General features: G+C 36.7%; 1 protein-coding gene across 3 annotated transcripts in view; it reads right to left on the bottom strand.

The window, feature by feature from the left end:
* The window catches only part of CNTN5 (contactin 5), a 1,391,352-nt gene that overhangs the window by 79,264 nt on the left and 1,294,986 nt on the right, over positions 1 to 17,102 (bottom strand). For all 3 annotated transcript variants that reach the window (XM_061204029.1, XM_061204028.1, XM_061204030.1), the window contains exon 17: positions 6,763 to 6,912. In XM_061204029.1, the coding sequence (XP_061060012.1) occupies positions 6,763 to 6,912 (150 nt within the window). The remainder of the gene's footprint in view (positions 1 to 6,762; positions 6,913 to 17,102) is intronic.

Genomic DNA, 17,102 nt, shown 5'->3' on the forward strand with positions numbered 1-17,102 from the left:
ATCGTTGCTTGGTTCCTCTTTAGTTCTTCTACGTCCTTGTTAAATGTTTCTTGCATTTTGTCTATTCTATTTCCAAGATTTTGGATCATCTTTACTATCATTATTCTGAATTCTTTTTCGGGTAGACTGCCTATTTCCTCTTCATTTGTTAGGTCTGGTGTGTTTTGACCCTGCTCCTTCATCTGCTGTGTGTTTTTCTGTCTTCTCATTTTGCTTAACTTACTGTGTTTGGGGTCTCCTTTTCGCAGGCTGCAGGTTCGTAGTTCCTGTTGTTTTTGGTGTCTGCCCCGAGTTGCTAAGGTTGGTCCAGTGGGTTGTGTAGGCCTCCTGGTGGAGGGGACTCGTGCCTTTGTTCTTGTTGATGAGGCTGGATCTTGTCTTTCTGGTGGCCAGGTCCACGTCTGGTGGTGTGTTTTGGGGTGTCTGTGGCCTTATTATGATTTTTGGCAGCCTCTCTGCTAATGGATGGGGTTGTGTTCCTGTTTTGCTAGTTGTTTGGCATAGGGTGTCCAGCACTGTAGCTTGCTGGTCGTTGAGTGAAGCTGGGTCTTGGTGTTGAGATGGAGATCTCTGGGAGATTTTTGCCATTTGATATTATGTGGAGCTGGGAAGTCTCTTGTGGACCAGTGTCCTGAATTTGGCTCTCCCACCTCAGAGGCACAGCCCTGACCCCTGGCTGGAGCACCAAGAGCCTTTCATTCCACACGGCTCAGAATAAAAGGGAGAAAAAATAGAAAGAAAGAAAGAAAGAAAGAAAGAAAGAAAGAAAGAAAGAAAGAAAGAAAGAAAGAAAGAAAGAAAGAAAGAAAGAAAGAAGATAAAATAAAATAAAATAATTAAAATAAAAAATAATTATTAAGAGAATAATTTTAAAATGTAAAAACAAAAAACAAAAATGGACAGACAGAACCCTAGGACAAATGGTAAAAGCAAAGCTATACAGACAAAATAACACACAGAAGCATACACATACACACTCACAAAAAGAGAAAAAGGGAATAAATATATATATTTTGCCCCCAAAGTCCACGTCCTCAATTTGGGATTATTCGTTGTCTATTCAGTTATTCCACAGATGCAGGGTACATCAAGTTGATTGTGGAGCTTTAATCCGATGCTTCTGAGGCTGCTGGGAGAAATTTCCCTTTCTCTTCTTCGTTCGCACAGCTCCCAGGGCTCAGCTTTGGATTTGGACCCACCTCAGCGTGTCGGTCGCCTGAGGGCATCTGTTCTTCACTCATACAGGACGGGGTTAAAGGAGCAGCCTCTTTGGGGGCTCTGGCTCACTCAGGCCGGGGGGAGAGTGGGGTATGGATGCAGGGCGAGCCTGCAGTGGCAGAGGCCAGCGTGATCTTGCAGCAGCCTGAGGCACACCGTGCGTTCTCCTGGGGAAGTTGTCCCTGGATCACGGGACCCTGGCAGTGGCGGGCTGCACAGGCTCCCGGGAGGGGAGGTGTGGAGAGTGACCTGTGCTCACACACAGGCTTCTTGGTGGCGGCAGCAGCAGCCTTAGCATCTCATGCCCATCTCTGGGGTCTGTGCTGATAGCTGCGGCTCGCGACCGTCTCTGGAGCTCCTTTAAGCAGCGCTCTTAATCCCCTCTCCTCGTGCACCAGGAAACAAAGAGGGAAGAAAAAGTGTCTTGTCTCTTCGGCAGCTCTAGACTTCTTCCCGGACTCCCTTATGGCTAGCTGTGGTGCACTAGCCCCCTTCAGGCTGTGTTCACGCCGCCAACCCCAGTCCTCTCCCTGGGATCCGACCGAAGCCTGAGCCTCAGCTCCTGGCCCCCGCCCGCCCCGGCGGGTGAGCAGAGAAGCCTCTCGGGCTGGTGAATGCTGGTTGTCACCGTTCCTCTGTGAGGGAATCTCCCCACTTTGCCCTCCGCACCCCTGTTGCTGCGCTCTCCTCCGTGGCTCTGAAGCTCCCCCACTCCGTCACCCACAGTCTCCGCCCACGAAGGGGTTTCCTAGTGTGTGGAAACCCTTCCTCCTTCACAGCTCCCTCCCACTGGTGCAGGTCCCGTCCCTATTCTTTTGTCTCTGTTTTTTCTTTTTTCTTTTGCCCTACCCAGGTACGTGGGGAGTTTCTTGCCTTTTGGGAGGTATGAGGTCTTCTGCCAGCGTTCAGTAGGTGTTCTATAGGAGATGTTCCACATGTAGATATATTTCTTATGTATTTGTGGAGAGGAAGGTGATCTCCGCGTCTTACTCTTCTGCCATCTTGAAGCTCCTCCCCAATATAGTATTTTTGAATAGCTGAAAATGAGACTGTCCTAGTACCTAAAAGAGCCTTGGATATAGTTGGGGCTGAAGTCAGAGATGAGATGGAACATATTGGAGAACAATGGTGGGAGAAGAATAAAACTCTTTTATGTTTAAACTGTATGTATTTCAGTCTGTTCAGTAAACCAGTTACCTAACTGTAACATAATATAGTACAGAAAGTGCTAAGCCTAGGAAAGATTTTCATCTGATTTTTTACTTGATAGTCATATTTATCTGGTTGAACATTAATCTCTTAAATGTAGAAAAATGTTTTTCCTTATGTGGCCAAAAATATGTTATGTGACATTTTCCATTTCAAAGTCCAAAGAGAATGACAGGACAGACTACAATGCACTAAGAAACTAGAAAGTTATTGAATATGCAACAATGTGTTTAAGCAAAGTCTTTCATTTGACACTTCTTCTCTGCTCCTTTTGTCTTATCTATGCTATAAGAACCAAAGAAAATGTCTACATGTTGTGACAATATCATGATCCACTTATGGATGAGTATGGCTAGACAAGAAAAGCAGCATGAAGAGCCCAGACATGGAGGTGGAGAAGGGGGATGTAGAGGGGAACATGGTGCTCTGTACTGTGCACCACACTCTGAAAGGCTCTCTTGACTCCCCAGCCATTCAGGTGGGTTAAGGGGCCAGGATGGATGACACACAGTCTGCTGTGGAGACTTCTCAACAAGACGGTGTCTTGGAGGCAACTGCAAGCCAAGAGACTGAATGGCTCTTACTACGTTGACAAACATATATTTAACCTGAAAATGTTTTCTCTATACGAAAATAGCAACATGCATAATTACTGTCATTTAAATGTATATTTAATAAAGTAATAACTCATTTACATTCATGATAATAATAATAAATGGCTAATGTTAAGCACTTACCATGTGCCAAACTCTTTACCTTCATTATCTTATTTAACACAATAATCCAAGGGAGTAGGTTGCTATATGATCTCCATTTTATAAGTGAAAAAATTGAGCCTTGAACAGTGCATATAGCTTATCTATGTTTATTGCTAGTAAATGGCAGAGAAGAACATTAATCGAGATCTGCATAACTCTGAACCTCAAACTCTTAATTACAGGTATTAGGTAGCACCTTCTTGTATCTCTCTCTCTATCTGTTCGTCATAATTTGAAATAAAAAACTGCAGGTATTGAGATTTAAACCAAGAGCTTTAATAATAATAGAAATTTTATAGAACAGAGAAGACCAAACCTTTCTAAACTGTAGATTACATAGTTAATGGTATCTTCTCTCCTTTTCATTTATCTTTCAACAGTGTTATAAATATATAACACAGAATATTAAAGTTCAGCTAAATGAGAGAATTACTCAATTAAATGAGAGAATTGTTCTTGCTAAATTCATATTTACATATTTTACTATTTCTACCAGAGTGTTTATTTCAAAATTCATTTCCTAAAATGTGATTTTTCTCTCTTGAGTGTCATCTTTTTAAATGGTAGAGAAAGCATTCCCAGTATTCAACACAAACTTATATACTGGTTTGAAGATAGTAACACATTTCCACATTTGCAAATTTCTCTCTCTCTCTGTAGCTAGCAAACTCACTAAAACTTGTAAGAAAATTGAACTATAAATAAATAAATATAAACATACACTAAAGTGCAAACATATACAGGTATCCGTTGCTTTTCAAAAGTTTGCTTTATACCACTTTGGTTTTACGAAAGACCTACATTAGTACCTGTTTTCACAAACTGAAAAAATCTGAAGAGATTTTCACTTTTATGAAAAAAGGTGAAAAATGAAAATTGGTTCTTCACTTTATGCCATTTTGGCTTACAAAAGTTTTCTTAGGAATGCTTTCCTTTTGGATAGCTGGGGAAATCTGTATTTGTATCACGATTTTGACATCCTAAAAATAATAAGTTGACTAAACCAATTTATCTTATATTTATTGATTACGAAGAGTATTTTGATGACCATAAAATTCAAAATATACCCTATAGGATATTGCAAAGAAAAATTAACCTTTTTTGGTGTGTGGGCAAGAAACAATCTAAGGTAAAAATGCTTTACTAAAACTGCTTTGGGATTTAGAATATTCTAGTAAAGAGGAGAATTTTAAAGGGACATAAAACTTTCGATTCAATATCCCGAGTGTGAGACCTTTTCTCTTCCAGGCAGCTCCATTGGTTTTCAAAGATTACTTGGTCCATTAGAACAGCATCATCTTTTAAAATACAGGACATGTACTTAATAGAGGCAGAGTGCATCACTTGAGAGGATGTCTCAGGGTGTTAGTGTCCCTTTTAATCTGTGCTGCCTGACAAAACAGGCACAAAACTCAGCCCTTGGTTCAACACCATTAGCAGCTTTAGCCCTGTGTGGTACCAAAGCACAAGAAGCATAAAGTATGCAGTACAGCCTTCCTCAACTCACTTTCAAAAAAGAGTATTTCATGTATTTTTCATGCTATTTCTCTTCTCTTCCATAAGATTTTAATGGACTAGAGTATGTCATGTGTATAGAACTCATGATAAAATGGAGAGACAGGCGCTATATGATTGAAGTAGCTTCAGAAATAGACAAGGGATAAGTCTATTAAAATGCATCATCTGAATACAATTTAACTTGAAAAGTGAAAGTGTTGTTGTTAAAGTATTTTTAATAGCACAAAGAGATTTGTACTACAGAAAGTCTAAAAGGATTATTCACCCCAAACGGATTATTTATTTTGAAATGAATATTTATAGAGAGCATCTGAATTAGGCAGTAATCTTTGCCTTTGTTTAAACACAATTAACAATATGCAAATTAAGGCAGTGCTTTTTAGAAAATATGTGAGCCTAAGGACTAATATTGGCAGTCATTTCAATATCTGCACAGTGAGTACATAAAATGAGGAACAACTAACCTGTTATGCTCTTAATTAATGAACACCTGTATACAATGAAAGCATGGCTGATTTCATGAATGCATGAAAATCCAACTGAGCAATTAATGTTCAATTTAAAATTCACACTATTGAAAAAGTAGCAGAAAAAAAACAACTTGTAATAGGCAAATCACAAAAGCAGAAAAGTTGGATTTTTCTGTGAATGAATCTTTTCCAACATATTTAGACTAGTTTTTCTTTTCTTGGTTGCTTAATTTTTATATGAAAAGAATTTGAACATCTTTTTAATGATTATTCACACTTTATGTAATAAGTTGATCATTTGGGGTTCTTTTCTTTTCTTTCTTTCTCTTTTTAAGAACCAGACTGAGTGTGTTTTAGAGAAAGAACCAACTCTTTTGATAATTTATTTTAATTATTATAAGCTTCGTTCGATTTCTAAGAAGTCACAAATCACATTTTTGGTCCAATTCTATAACTATGATACAAAATGTACAATACACAGTTCATTCTTAACCTTCTATGTACATGTGTCTCTGACCTGGGTCCTGATGTGGGTAGCAGCATATAAAGGAAAGAAAAGGAATATTCCTTTTTAATCTTTCAACAAAGACATATGGAGTACCAGTGTCAGATATTGTTCTAGGTATTGAAGATAAAACAGTGAACAAATAAGACAAAATTCTCATCCTTAGTGTACTTATGTTGTAATGATTATTGAGATTCATGTTATCATTGAGTGTAAAGACATTAATTTGTTTTTCTCCTCCTCGTATCTGTAATCTACCCCCCTCTTCATTTCTCTTTTGTTTTAATCATTCTTATCAACATTATTGATATTTGTGTTTGCTTAAGTTAGTGCCTTACTAAATAATTTTTATATACAATTTTATAGGCACATAAAGATAAATCTCAATAAGACTTTGTCCAAAGTAATCAAAATTCTACTAACAATTTTTCTTTATTCTGCTTCTTCCAGATGATGGGCAAGATATCTTAACATTTGTTTTTAAATAAAGCTGTTAATTTTCCTCATGTGGTCTTTAGAAAGATTCTATCAGAGATACTTCATTCTAAAAGGCCAGAAGAATACTGTTTTTTTTTCTAAGTTAGGAAGCAGTTATTTTACACATAGACATCAAGATGGCAGTAGGTCAAGTTAAGACTGTTTGTCTTTGGAAAGTGTAATTTATACCAGCTCAGACGGTGAAGGGCAACATAAAGAGTTTAAGGAAGTACCCTATAATTAGAGGTAACTGTTATCACTGGAGAAAAAGAGGGTGAGCTAATCTATTCTGAATTTTATAGGTCTGCTGTATTGAATGAGTATATAATTAGAAGAAGAAACTAACTGCTTCAGTTTCATGGTAACTTGATGCGGGCAAGGGTTGGGAGGAAATTGAAGCACCTAGACCTGTACTTGTAGAAACAAGGAGAGAATGTTCTGAAAACAGATAAAATGAAAGAATTATTTTGAACGAAAAGATTTTATGATGTCTAGGTAAACGAATCAGGAAAAATTATACTAAAGCAAGCATTAATGGTTAATTCAACTTGCTTTAAAAGTGATTAGGGACATACCAAATAGAATGCTGACTCTCCAATATTCTTACCTGCTTCATTTGTGCGGATCTTTCGAGATGGGGTGCTTGGATCTCCAGTCCCAATTGGATTGGTGGCCACCACTCTGAATTCATATTCCACCCAGGGGTTCAGGTCCACTGCCATGGCTGATTCCATGTCCCCTGTTATGATTTCTGGGACTATGGAGAGGAAGGAGATTTCATGCCATTAAGTGAACTGGAAATGCTTATAGATTGCGATCAAAGATATCACAGGCACTGACATAATTGGCAGGCTGCTGCGTACATCCTTATAACACGTGGTCATGTGTCACCTCCCGCCTCATTAGTAAAATGAAAATCAATCCTCAGAAGTAAGCACTTGCACATGTCAGTTTGTTATAGTTAGAATTCTTTCATCTCATGTTTACACATAGATTGACATAACATAACTTGCCATGATCATTTTGTCAACCCCTCAGCCCCAGATAAGACGCCAACTGGTGCTGTAATTTAAGCAAATAGTTCTCATATTTCTAGAGAAATTTCTTGAGCAGTTTGCTTCTCACAGTTCTGGCAAACATGCTTAGCCACTTGGCAGTTACAAGCAGCAGAGTAAGAATATATTCCTCTAATTTAAAAACTCCAGTTTGTAGTTTCAAAGTGGAAGCTCTGAACTCTCCTTGGAGTAATTTTTGCACTACATTTAGATTTTATTAAAACATAAAATTGTGTGTCAATATAATTACCACATAGTAAAGTATTTTTTACATAGCGTTTATGCTCTATTTGACTGCTTTTCTTGTTCACTCATCTCTGCTGTGTAGGAAATATTTCTGGAAGAACATTTGTTATAGAGGTGAAAATGGGGAAAGTAGAAAACCTCCCTTATGAAGTGCAAACATTCTCTGGATTTATATCAGCCCTGGATTTCTGTTTAAGCATGGCAGGGCAGTGGCAGGGGGGAGCTCTTGATTTGATGACTTGATGGACTTTTACTATGACAAGCTGGAATTAAATGCATCTTGGATTTCCCATGAAAATCTCTTTTGAAATGTAATAGTAGAATGTTACCAAATAATTAGCTCCCTGAAAGGTGAATGATCAGCGCATAGGCAGTGTGGGCTGCCTGACAAATCTCACAGCCCTACAGAGCTGACTTTTTAAAGCAGTGAAATGAAGACACGAAAAAAGTCTGTCCCCTTTTGCTGCACTGGCAAATAGCAGCATGCTTGGAGTCTAAGAGGTAGGGGGTAAAGGCCACTGTTAAGTCCATAGCTTGGTAGAATGCTGAGCTGTGTCTGCCAAACATAAAGGTGGGAAGAAGAGATACCAAGACACTCAGCTCTCCCTAGACCCCAACATACACTGCTTCACCAATACTTGCCTTGGGTCCCTCAGGACTTACTGTTTCATTGACTTCTGTTTATGTCAGTCACTTCAAGCAACTCCAGACAGATAGGTCATGCCTCATCCGTTTTATTCGAATCCCCATAGAACTCTGTGCATTTCCTCTTTCTCAGTTGTCATCTTTCCCTACTGTTTAAAATCCTTTTACTAGGGACTTTGGAATTCATAATCCGTCATTAGCAAAATTGCCATATACTCATTCTTCTTTCTGAACATTCTTCCAACTTTTTACTAGAGTAGAAACATGAATCCACTCTAAGGCAACTTTATGCCACTCAAGGGGTGGTCCTCTTAAGATATTGTAAAGAAGAGGGCAATCCATCTCAGTTGTGTCTCTCTCCCCCCCCCACCTCCCCCTCAAATGTCTCTAATGCAAGCATGCACGTATTTTTCCCACTTAAAAACAAATCAAAACAAAATTGTCTCAAAATTTTCTCTCCTTCCAGTCTTTACCCAGTCTCTAGTCTCTATGTTTCTTTTATAGCAAAACTTCTCGAGAGTTATTTGTGCCTTATTTGCTATCTCCAATTATTCTCTTTCTATTCACTCTTGAACCCGCTCCAATCAAGCTCTTACCTCCAGCATTCCACCATAACTGCTCCTGTCAAGATCACCAATGGTCTCTATTGCTAAAACGCTATGGTTGGGTCTCTGTTCCTTAGCTTATTTGTTCTAACATCATGCTTTGACACAATTGATCATGCTCTGCTCTTTGAAATACTTTTCAAAACTTCTGTTTTTCTCCTTTCTGATTATGCCTTATCAGTCTCCATCGCTAGTTTCTTTTCATCTTCCAGGTGCACCGCAGTTCTACTAACTCCCATTTTTTTTAACTCCATGGTGATCTTATCTAGTCTCATGGTTTTAAATACCTTCTGTATGCTGATGACACCAATATTTTCAGCCATGAACTTCCTCCCTAGACTCCAAATTCACATGTCCTATGACCTATTAAACATTTCTATTTAGATGGGATTCTTAACCTTAATTTCCCCCACCTACTTCTGCAGTATTCCTTACTCAGTGAATGACAATTTCTGTATCCTAAATTTGGGGGTCATCCTGGATTTCTTTCTTTTTCCCCTGCACTACTCCAACTCATAAGCAAATTATGACATCTCTGACTTCAAAGTGTTTTGATTTCTCCACTTCCCTTTACAGCAAAACTTCTTAAAAGAGTTGTCTGCATTAACTTTTCTCCATTTTCTCTTGAACCAATTCTTGTGAGACTTCAGTCCTTACTATTTTACTTAAACTTCTAGTGTCAAGATCACGAATGACCTCTATGTTGCTTAAATCAATGATCAATTCTCATTCCTCATCATACTTTCCAAGTCAGCAGCATTTGACCCAGTTGATTACTTTCTCTTCCTTGATAGATTTTACTCTTTTGTCTGTCAGGATATCACATTCTTTTTTTTTTTTTTTTTTTTTTTAACAGATGGTTGCTTCCTCTCTGTATCCTTTGGATGGCTCCTCTTTTCCACAACTTCTTTCTATTGGATACTTGAGGGCTCAGTTTTCATACTCCTTTCTTCTTTATTTTATGCTTATATCCTTGGAGATGGCATGCAGTCTTATGGTATTAAATGAAATTTATATGCCAATAATTTCCTAATTTATATCTTTATTCTAAACCTCACTCTTAAACTCCAGCCTCGTATATCTAATTGCCGTCTGATCTCTTTAAAGGCGTCTCCTCCAAATACAGTCATACAGCAGTTAGGATTTCAACATATTAATTTTGGGGAGACACAATTCAGTCCATAGCAGGCAGGTTGTGATTTTTTTAATTTTTTAAAATTTATTTTATTTTTTTTGGAAATTCACTTGATGCACAATACTATGTTAGTTTCAGGTGCACTACATAATGATTTGACATTTGCATACATTATGAAATGATTGCCACAGTATATCTAGTAACCATCTGTCCCCAAACAAATATATTACAATATTACTGACCATATTCTTAGGCTGTATATTACATGCCTGTAACTTATTTATTTATAACTGGAGGTTTGTACCTCTTAATCTCCTTCACCTATTTCACATCCCCCAATGCCAACTTTCTGGCAACATCTGTCTGTTCTCTGTGTCTAAGAGTCTGTTTTCATTCTTTTTTTGTTTTTTGAATTCCATATATGAGATCATGTGGTATTTGTTTTTCTCTGATTATTTCATTAGCATAAGACCCTCTAAACCCATACACATTATGTCAAATGGCAAGATTTCATTATTATTATAGCTGAGTAATATTCCATTGTTTATATATTTACCATGTATTCTTTATCCATCTATCAATGGACAATTAGGTGGCTTCCATATCTTGGCTATTATAAATAATGCTGCAATGAACATTGGAGTGCATACATCTTTTTGAACTAGTGTTTTTGTTTTATTTGGATAAATACCCTGAAGTGGGATTGCTGGATTTTATAGTAATTCTATTTTTTTAAATTATGCAATAAAATTTTTAATAACAAAGATACTATTTTTAACATGGCCAAATATACTTGGCTAAGTCCAGATTTTAAAAATCAAGAGCTTGGTCGATGACAAGAGCTTGTGGAGGGAGCACCAGTGTTCTGCTGCGTTCCTGCATCTGGCAAACAACAGCAAGCACCAGTTTTTAGTAATCCTATTTTTAATTTTTTTGAGGAAGCTATTACTGTTTTCCATAGTGGATATACCAACTTACATTCCTACTAAGAGTGCACAGGAGTTTCCTTTTCTCCATATGCCCACCAACGTTTGTTATTTGTTGCTTTTTTGCTAAGAACCATTTTCACAGGTATGAGGTAATATCTCATTGTAGTTTTGACTTGCATTTCTCTGATGCTTAGTGATGTTGAGTGCCTTTTCATGTGTCTGTTGGCCATCTCTATGTCTTCTTTGGAAAAATGTCTATTTAGGTCCTCTGCCAATTTTTTAATCAGGTTGTTTGATTTTTTTATTTGATGTTGATTTGTATGAGTTCTTTGTATATTTTGGATATTAACCCTTTATTAGATGAATGATTTGCAAATATCTTCAAATATTTCAGTAGGCTACCTTTTTGTTTTGTTGATAGTTTCCTTTGCTATGTTAAAATTTTTTAGTTTGATGTAGTCCCATTTGTTTATTTTTGCTTTTAGTGCCCTCGTCTGAGGAGACGGATCCAAAATAAATATTGTTAAGACTGATGTCGAACAGTGTACTATGTTTTCTTCTAGGAATTTTATGGTTTCAGGTCTTACATTTAAGTCTTTAATCCATTTTGAGTTTATTTTTGTATATGGTGTGAGAAGGTAGTCCAGTTTGATTCTTTTGCATGTAGCTATCCAGTTTTCCCAGCATTATTTACTGAAAAATCTGTCTTCTCCCCATTTTATATTCTTGCATCCTTTGCCATAGATTAATTGACCATATGTGTGTGGGTTTATTTCTGGGCTCTCATTTCCCATACTATTTTGATTACTGTAGCTTTGTAGTACAGTTTGAAATGAAGGAGCATGATACCTCCAGATTTTTGTTTCTTTCTTGATTGTTTTGGTTATTTGGGGTGTTTTGTGTTTCCATACAAATTTTAGAATTATTTGTTCTAGTTCTGTGAAAATTGCCATTGGTATTTTGATAGAGATTACATTGAATCTTTAGATTGCCTTAGGTGGTTTGGTCATTTTAACAATATTAATTTTTTCATTATATCATTTTCTACGTATAGTATTATGTCATCTGAAAACAGTGAGTTTTACTTCTCCTTTCCAATTTGGATTCCTTCTATTTATTTTTTCTTGTCTGATTGTTATGGCTAGGACTTCCATAAAGGTAGTAAAAGTGGGCATACTTGTTTTGTTCCTGATCTTAGAGGAAATGTTTTCAGATTTTCACCATTCAATATGATATTAGTTATGGGCTTGTCATTTATGACCTTTACTATGTTGAGGCATATTTCCTCTATACCCACTTTGTTGAGAATTTTTATCATAAATGGATGTCGAATTTTTTCAAAAGCTTTTCTGTATCTATTTTGATAAGTATATGATTTTTATTCTTCAATTTTTAAATGTGGTATATCACACTGATTGATTTAGGAATATTGAATCATCTTTGCATCCCTGGTATAAATCCCACCTAACCTTGACGTATGATCTTTTTTATGCATTGTTGAATTCAGTTTGTTAACATTTTGTTGAGGATTTTTGAATCCATGTTCATCAGTGATATTGGCATATATTTTTCTTTTTTGTGTTGTCTTTATCTAGTTTTGTTATCAGGGTGATGCTGGCCTCATAGAAAGAGTTTAGAAATGTTCCTTCCTCTTCAAATTTTTTGGATAGTTTGAGAAGAATAGGTACTAACTCTTCTTTAAATGTTTAGTAGAAATACCCTTTGAAGTCATCTGGTCCTGTATGTCTTTTTGTTGGCTTTTATATTTTTTATTACTGACTCATTTTCAATACTAATAACTGATCTATTTTATTTTCCATTTCTTTCTGATTCAGTCTTGGGAGATTATAAGTTTCTAGAAATTTATCTATTTCTTCTAGGCTGTCACTTTATTGGCAAATAATTTTTTGTAGTAATCTCTTATGATCCTTTATAAGAGATTATTATTATTATTATTTATGTGATGGTTGTAACTTCTCTTTCATTCTTGATTTTATTGATTTGGGCTCTCTCTTTTTCTTGATGAGTCTGACTAAAGGTTTATCAATTTTGTTTGTACTTTCAAAGAAACAGCTCCTAGTTTTATTGGTTTTTGTTTCCTATTGTTTTATTTAGTCTCTATTTCACTTATTTCTGCTCTGAAATTTATTATTTCATATCTTCCACTAACTTTGGGTTTTATTTGTTCCTTTACTAGTTCCTTTAGGGGTAGGGTTAGGTTGTTCACTTGAGATTTTTCTGGTTTCCTGAGGTAGACTTGTATTTCTAAAACTTCACTCTTACAACTGCTTTTGCAGCATCCCATAGATTTTAGGATGTTGTTTTAATTTTCATATGTCACCAGGAATTTTTTGATTTCCTCTTTGATTTCGTCAATGACCCATTGGTTGCTTTTTTTTTTAAGGAGTCTTTCATTTCTTAATGTTAGTTGTTATTCTTTTTTCCAAATAATATACCTTAGCAGAACAATGCTTTCTTTATTTTTTAAAATTTATTTATTTTTTTTGGCTGCGCAGCCTGCGGGATCTTAGTTCCCCAACCAGGGATTGAACCCACACCCCCTGCAGTGGAAGCGCAGAGTCTTAACCACTGGACCACCAGAGAAATCTCCCGCCATTGGTTGTTTAGTAGTATATTGTTTAGCTTCCATGTGTTTGTGTTTTTTGTAGTTTTTCTCCTTGTAGTTGATTTCTAGTCTTAAATCATTGTATTTGGAAAAGTGCTCAGTATGATTTCATTCTTCATAAATTTACTGAGACTTGTTTTGTGGTCTAACATGTGGTCTATCCTGGAGAATATTTCATGTGCACTTGAGAAGAATGTGTATTCTGCTGTTTTTGGATGGAATGTTCTGTAGATATCTGTTAATCTATCTGGTCTAATGTGTCATTTTAGGGCAGTGTTTCCTTATTGATTTTTCTGCTTGGATGATCTGTTCTTTGAGGTAAGCAAGATCTTAAATTCTCCACTATTATTGTGTTGCTGCCAATTTTTTCTCTATGTTTGTTAATATATGCTTTATGTATATAAGTGTTCCTATGTTGGGTGCATATATATTTACAATTGTTATATATTTTTTTCGGATTGATCTCTTTAGCATTATGTAATATCTTTCTTTGTCTCTTGTTACAGGTTTTGTTTTAAAGTCTATATTGTCTAATATAAGTATTGCTACTACAGCTTTCTCTTTGTTTTAATTTGCATGGAATATCTTTTTCCAGCCCCTCACTTCCAATTTGTTTCCTTAGAGCTGATGTGAGTCTCTTGTCATTGCATATATGGCTCTTGTTTTTTCATCCATTCAGCCACTGTATTTCTTTTGATTGAAGCATTTAGTCTATTTAAATTTAAAGTAATTATTGATAAGTATGTACTAATCGCTATTTTGTTAACTGCTTTCTGGTAGTTTCCACAGTTCATTTTTGTTCCCTTCTCCTTTTGCTCTCTTCCTTTGTGGTTTGATGACTATCTTTAGTTTTATGTTTGAATTCCTGTCTCTCTTTTGTGTGTATCTCATATCTCTTGTAAATTTTTGGTTTGTGGTTACCATGAGGTTCATATATAACTATATAACTGTATATATATATATATATATATATATATATATATATATATATATATATATATATAATTATTTAAGTTGATGATCTCTTAAATTTGAATGCATTCTAATAACCCTGCATTTTTACTCCCCCTAAAGTTTAATGTTTTTCACATCATTTTAAACCTTTTGCTTTGTGTATCCCTTAACAACTTATTGTGGTTATAGATGATTTTACTACTTTTGTCTTTAACCTTCATACTAGCTTTATAAATGGTTGATCTATCACTTTTATTGTATGTTTGACTTTATTGTATGTTTGCCTTTGCTTGTCTGTAAATCTCTTCACATCTGAGTGATAACCTTTCTGGGTAGAGTATTCTTGTTTGTAGGTTTTTTCCTTTCATCACTTTGAATATATCATGCCACTTACTTCTGGCCTGCAATGTTTATGCTAAAAATTCAGCGATTTTTCTTATGGAAGTTCTCTTGTAACTTGTTTTTCTCTTGTTGATTTTAAAGATATCTTTTTATCTTTGATGTTGACATTTAATTATGATATGTCTTGGTGTGGGCTTCTATGGGTTGATCTTGTTTGGGACACTGTGTGCTTACAGGAACCTGATGTTTGTTTCCATTACGAGGTTAGGGAAGGTTTCAGCTATTATTTCTTCAAATGGTTTCTCTGACCCTTCTTCTTCTGGGACCTCTATAACATGAATGCTAGTACATTAGATGTTTTCCCAGAGGTCTCTTAAACTGTCTTATTTTAAAAAAATTTTTTTTCTCCTTTTTTCAACTTGGGTGATTTTCACTACTGTGTCTTCAGTTTGATGATCTGTTCCTCTGTATTATGTAATATAGTATTGATTTCTTCTAGTGTATTTATTTCAGTTATTGTATTTTTCAGCTCTGTTTGGATCCTCTTTATATTTTCTAACTCTTAAAATTATCACCACATTCATCTATGTTCTCCTGAGTGTAGTGAGCATCTTTATGAACATTATCTTGAATTTCTTACCAGGTAGATTGCTTATCTCCATTTTGTTTAGTTCTTTTTCTGAGGTTTTATGAGATTTTTTCTTTTTCCTTTGTATTGTATTCCTCTATCTCCTCATCTTGCCTAATTCTTTGCTTATTTCTATGTGTTGGATAAGTCAGTTATACTTCCCCATCGTTGAGAAGTGGCCTCATGTAGGAGACGTCTAATAGGGCCCAACAGCACACTCCCTTCTAGTCACTGGAGCTATATGCTCTAGGGTTCTCCCTTATTTGGGTTGCATGGACCCATCTATTGTAGTGAGGCTGACTACTGTGGGTGCTCTGGTGGGCTAGACTGGCCTCCATTCTGTTTGACTCTCAGGTACTGCCTCATGGCTACTGGCCTGCTAAGGGCAGGACCAAGTTTTGAAATGGTTGGCTGCTTAACCTGGGTGAGCCCTGAGCTGGTGTCAGCCTGCTGGTGGGTAGGTAGACCCTCAGCAATAATAGGTTAGACAGAGGACTCCAAAATGGCACTTTGCAGCATCAGTGTGCTTGTGGTAGAATAAGCTCCCCCAAATGGCTGTCACCAGTGTCTCTATCACCAAGGGGAGCTCCACTGCCTCCTGCTTTTCTAGGAGGCTCTCCAAGATCAGCAAGTGGTCTGACCCAGATGCCTTTAAAATTATGGCCTCTACACTGGGACTTGAAGTGTGTGAGATTTTGTGCATGCCTTTTACGAGTGGAGTCCCTATTTCCTACAGCCCTCCAACTCTCCTGAATGCAAGCCCCACTAGCCTTCAAAGACAGAAGTTCTAGAGACTCTTCTTCCTGGTGCAGGATGCCCAGGGTGGGGATCCCGATGTAGGGCTTGGAATCCTTGCTCCTTGGGGAGAACCTCTGAGATTGTAATTATCCTCCCATTTGTGGGTCACATACCTGGTGGTGTGGGTCTCAACTACACAGTGTCTCTGTCCCTCCTCTCCATCTCTTTTATGGTTTCTTCTTTATATCTTCAATTGCAGAAAAATCTTTTCTCCTAGTCTTAAGGTCATTCTCATAGATAGTCACTCTGTAAATAGCTGTAGTTTTGGTGTGCCCATGGGAAGTGGTGAGTTAAGGATATTTCTACTCAGCCATCTTCACCACACATCTCTTGAAATTTTAAACATAGTGGTCAGTATGAGCCTCATTAGGAAGGTGCATTTGAGTGCACTTTTGAATCAAGTTTGGATTTAGCTATGCCAATATTTGGAGGAAAGCATCCCATGTAAAAGGAGTAACTAATACAAAGGTATTAGATGCATTATAGACAGGATATTAGAAGACCAGTGAGTCAGGAGCAGAGTGAGAATGGTAGAAGTTGAGTTTGTAGAGGGATTGGAGGAACCAAGTCATATAGGATTTGGGATTTCATCCTGAGAGAAATGAAGAGACATTGGGGAATTGATACTGTGTTATCTTTTAGTATATTAAGCTATGTTGAAAATAGGAAGTAATTAAGGTTAAATGAAATCATAAGGGTGGGGCAATGATTTGATAAGAGTAGTGTCTTTATAAGAAGAGACACTGGAAAACTTGCTTCCTGTCTGTCTGCCATGTGAGTAAGCAGTGAGAGGGCTACTATCTGCAAGCCAGGGAGAGCATCCTCACCAGGAATCAAAAGGAACTGGCTGACACCTACATGCTCAGTCTCCAGAACTGTTGGAAACTAATTTATTTTGTTGTTTTAGCCACCTAGGTGATGGTATTTGGTTATGACAGCTCAAGCAGACTAATATACTACCTCTTCCACAGTACTTCTGATCTT

The sequence above is a fragment of the Eubalaena glacialis genome, chromosome 10 (assembly GCF_028564815.1).
Source record: "Eubalaena glacialis isolate mEubGla1 chromosome 10, mEubGla1.1.hap2.+ XY, whole genome shotgun sequence".
Lineage (NCBI taxonomy): Eukaryota > Metazoa > Chordata > Mammalia > Artiodactyla > Balaenidae > Eubalaena > Eubalaena glacialis.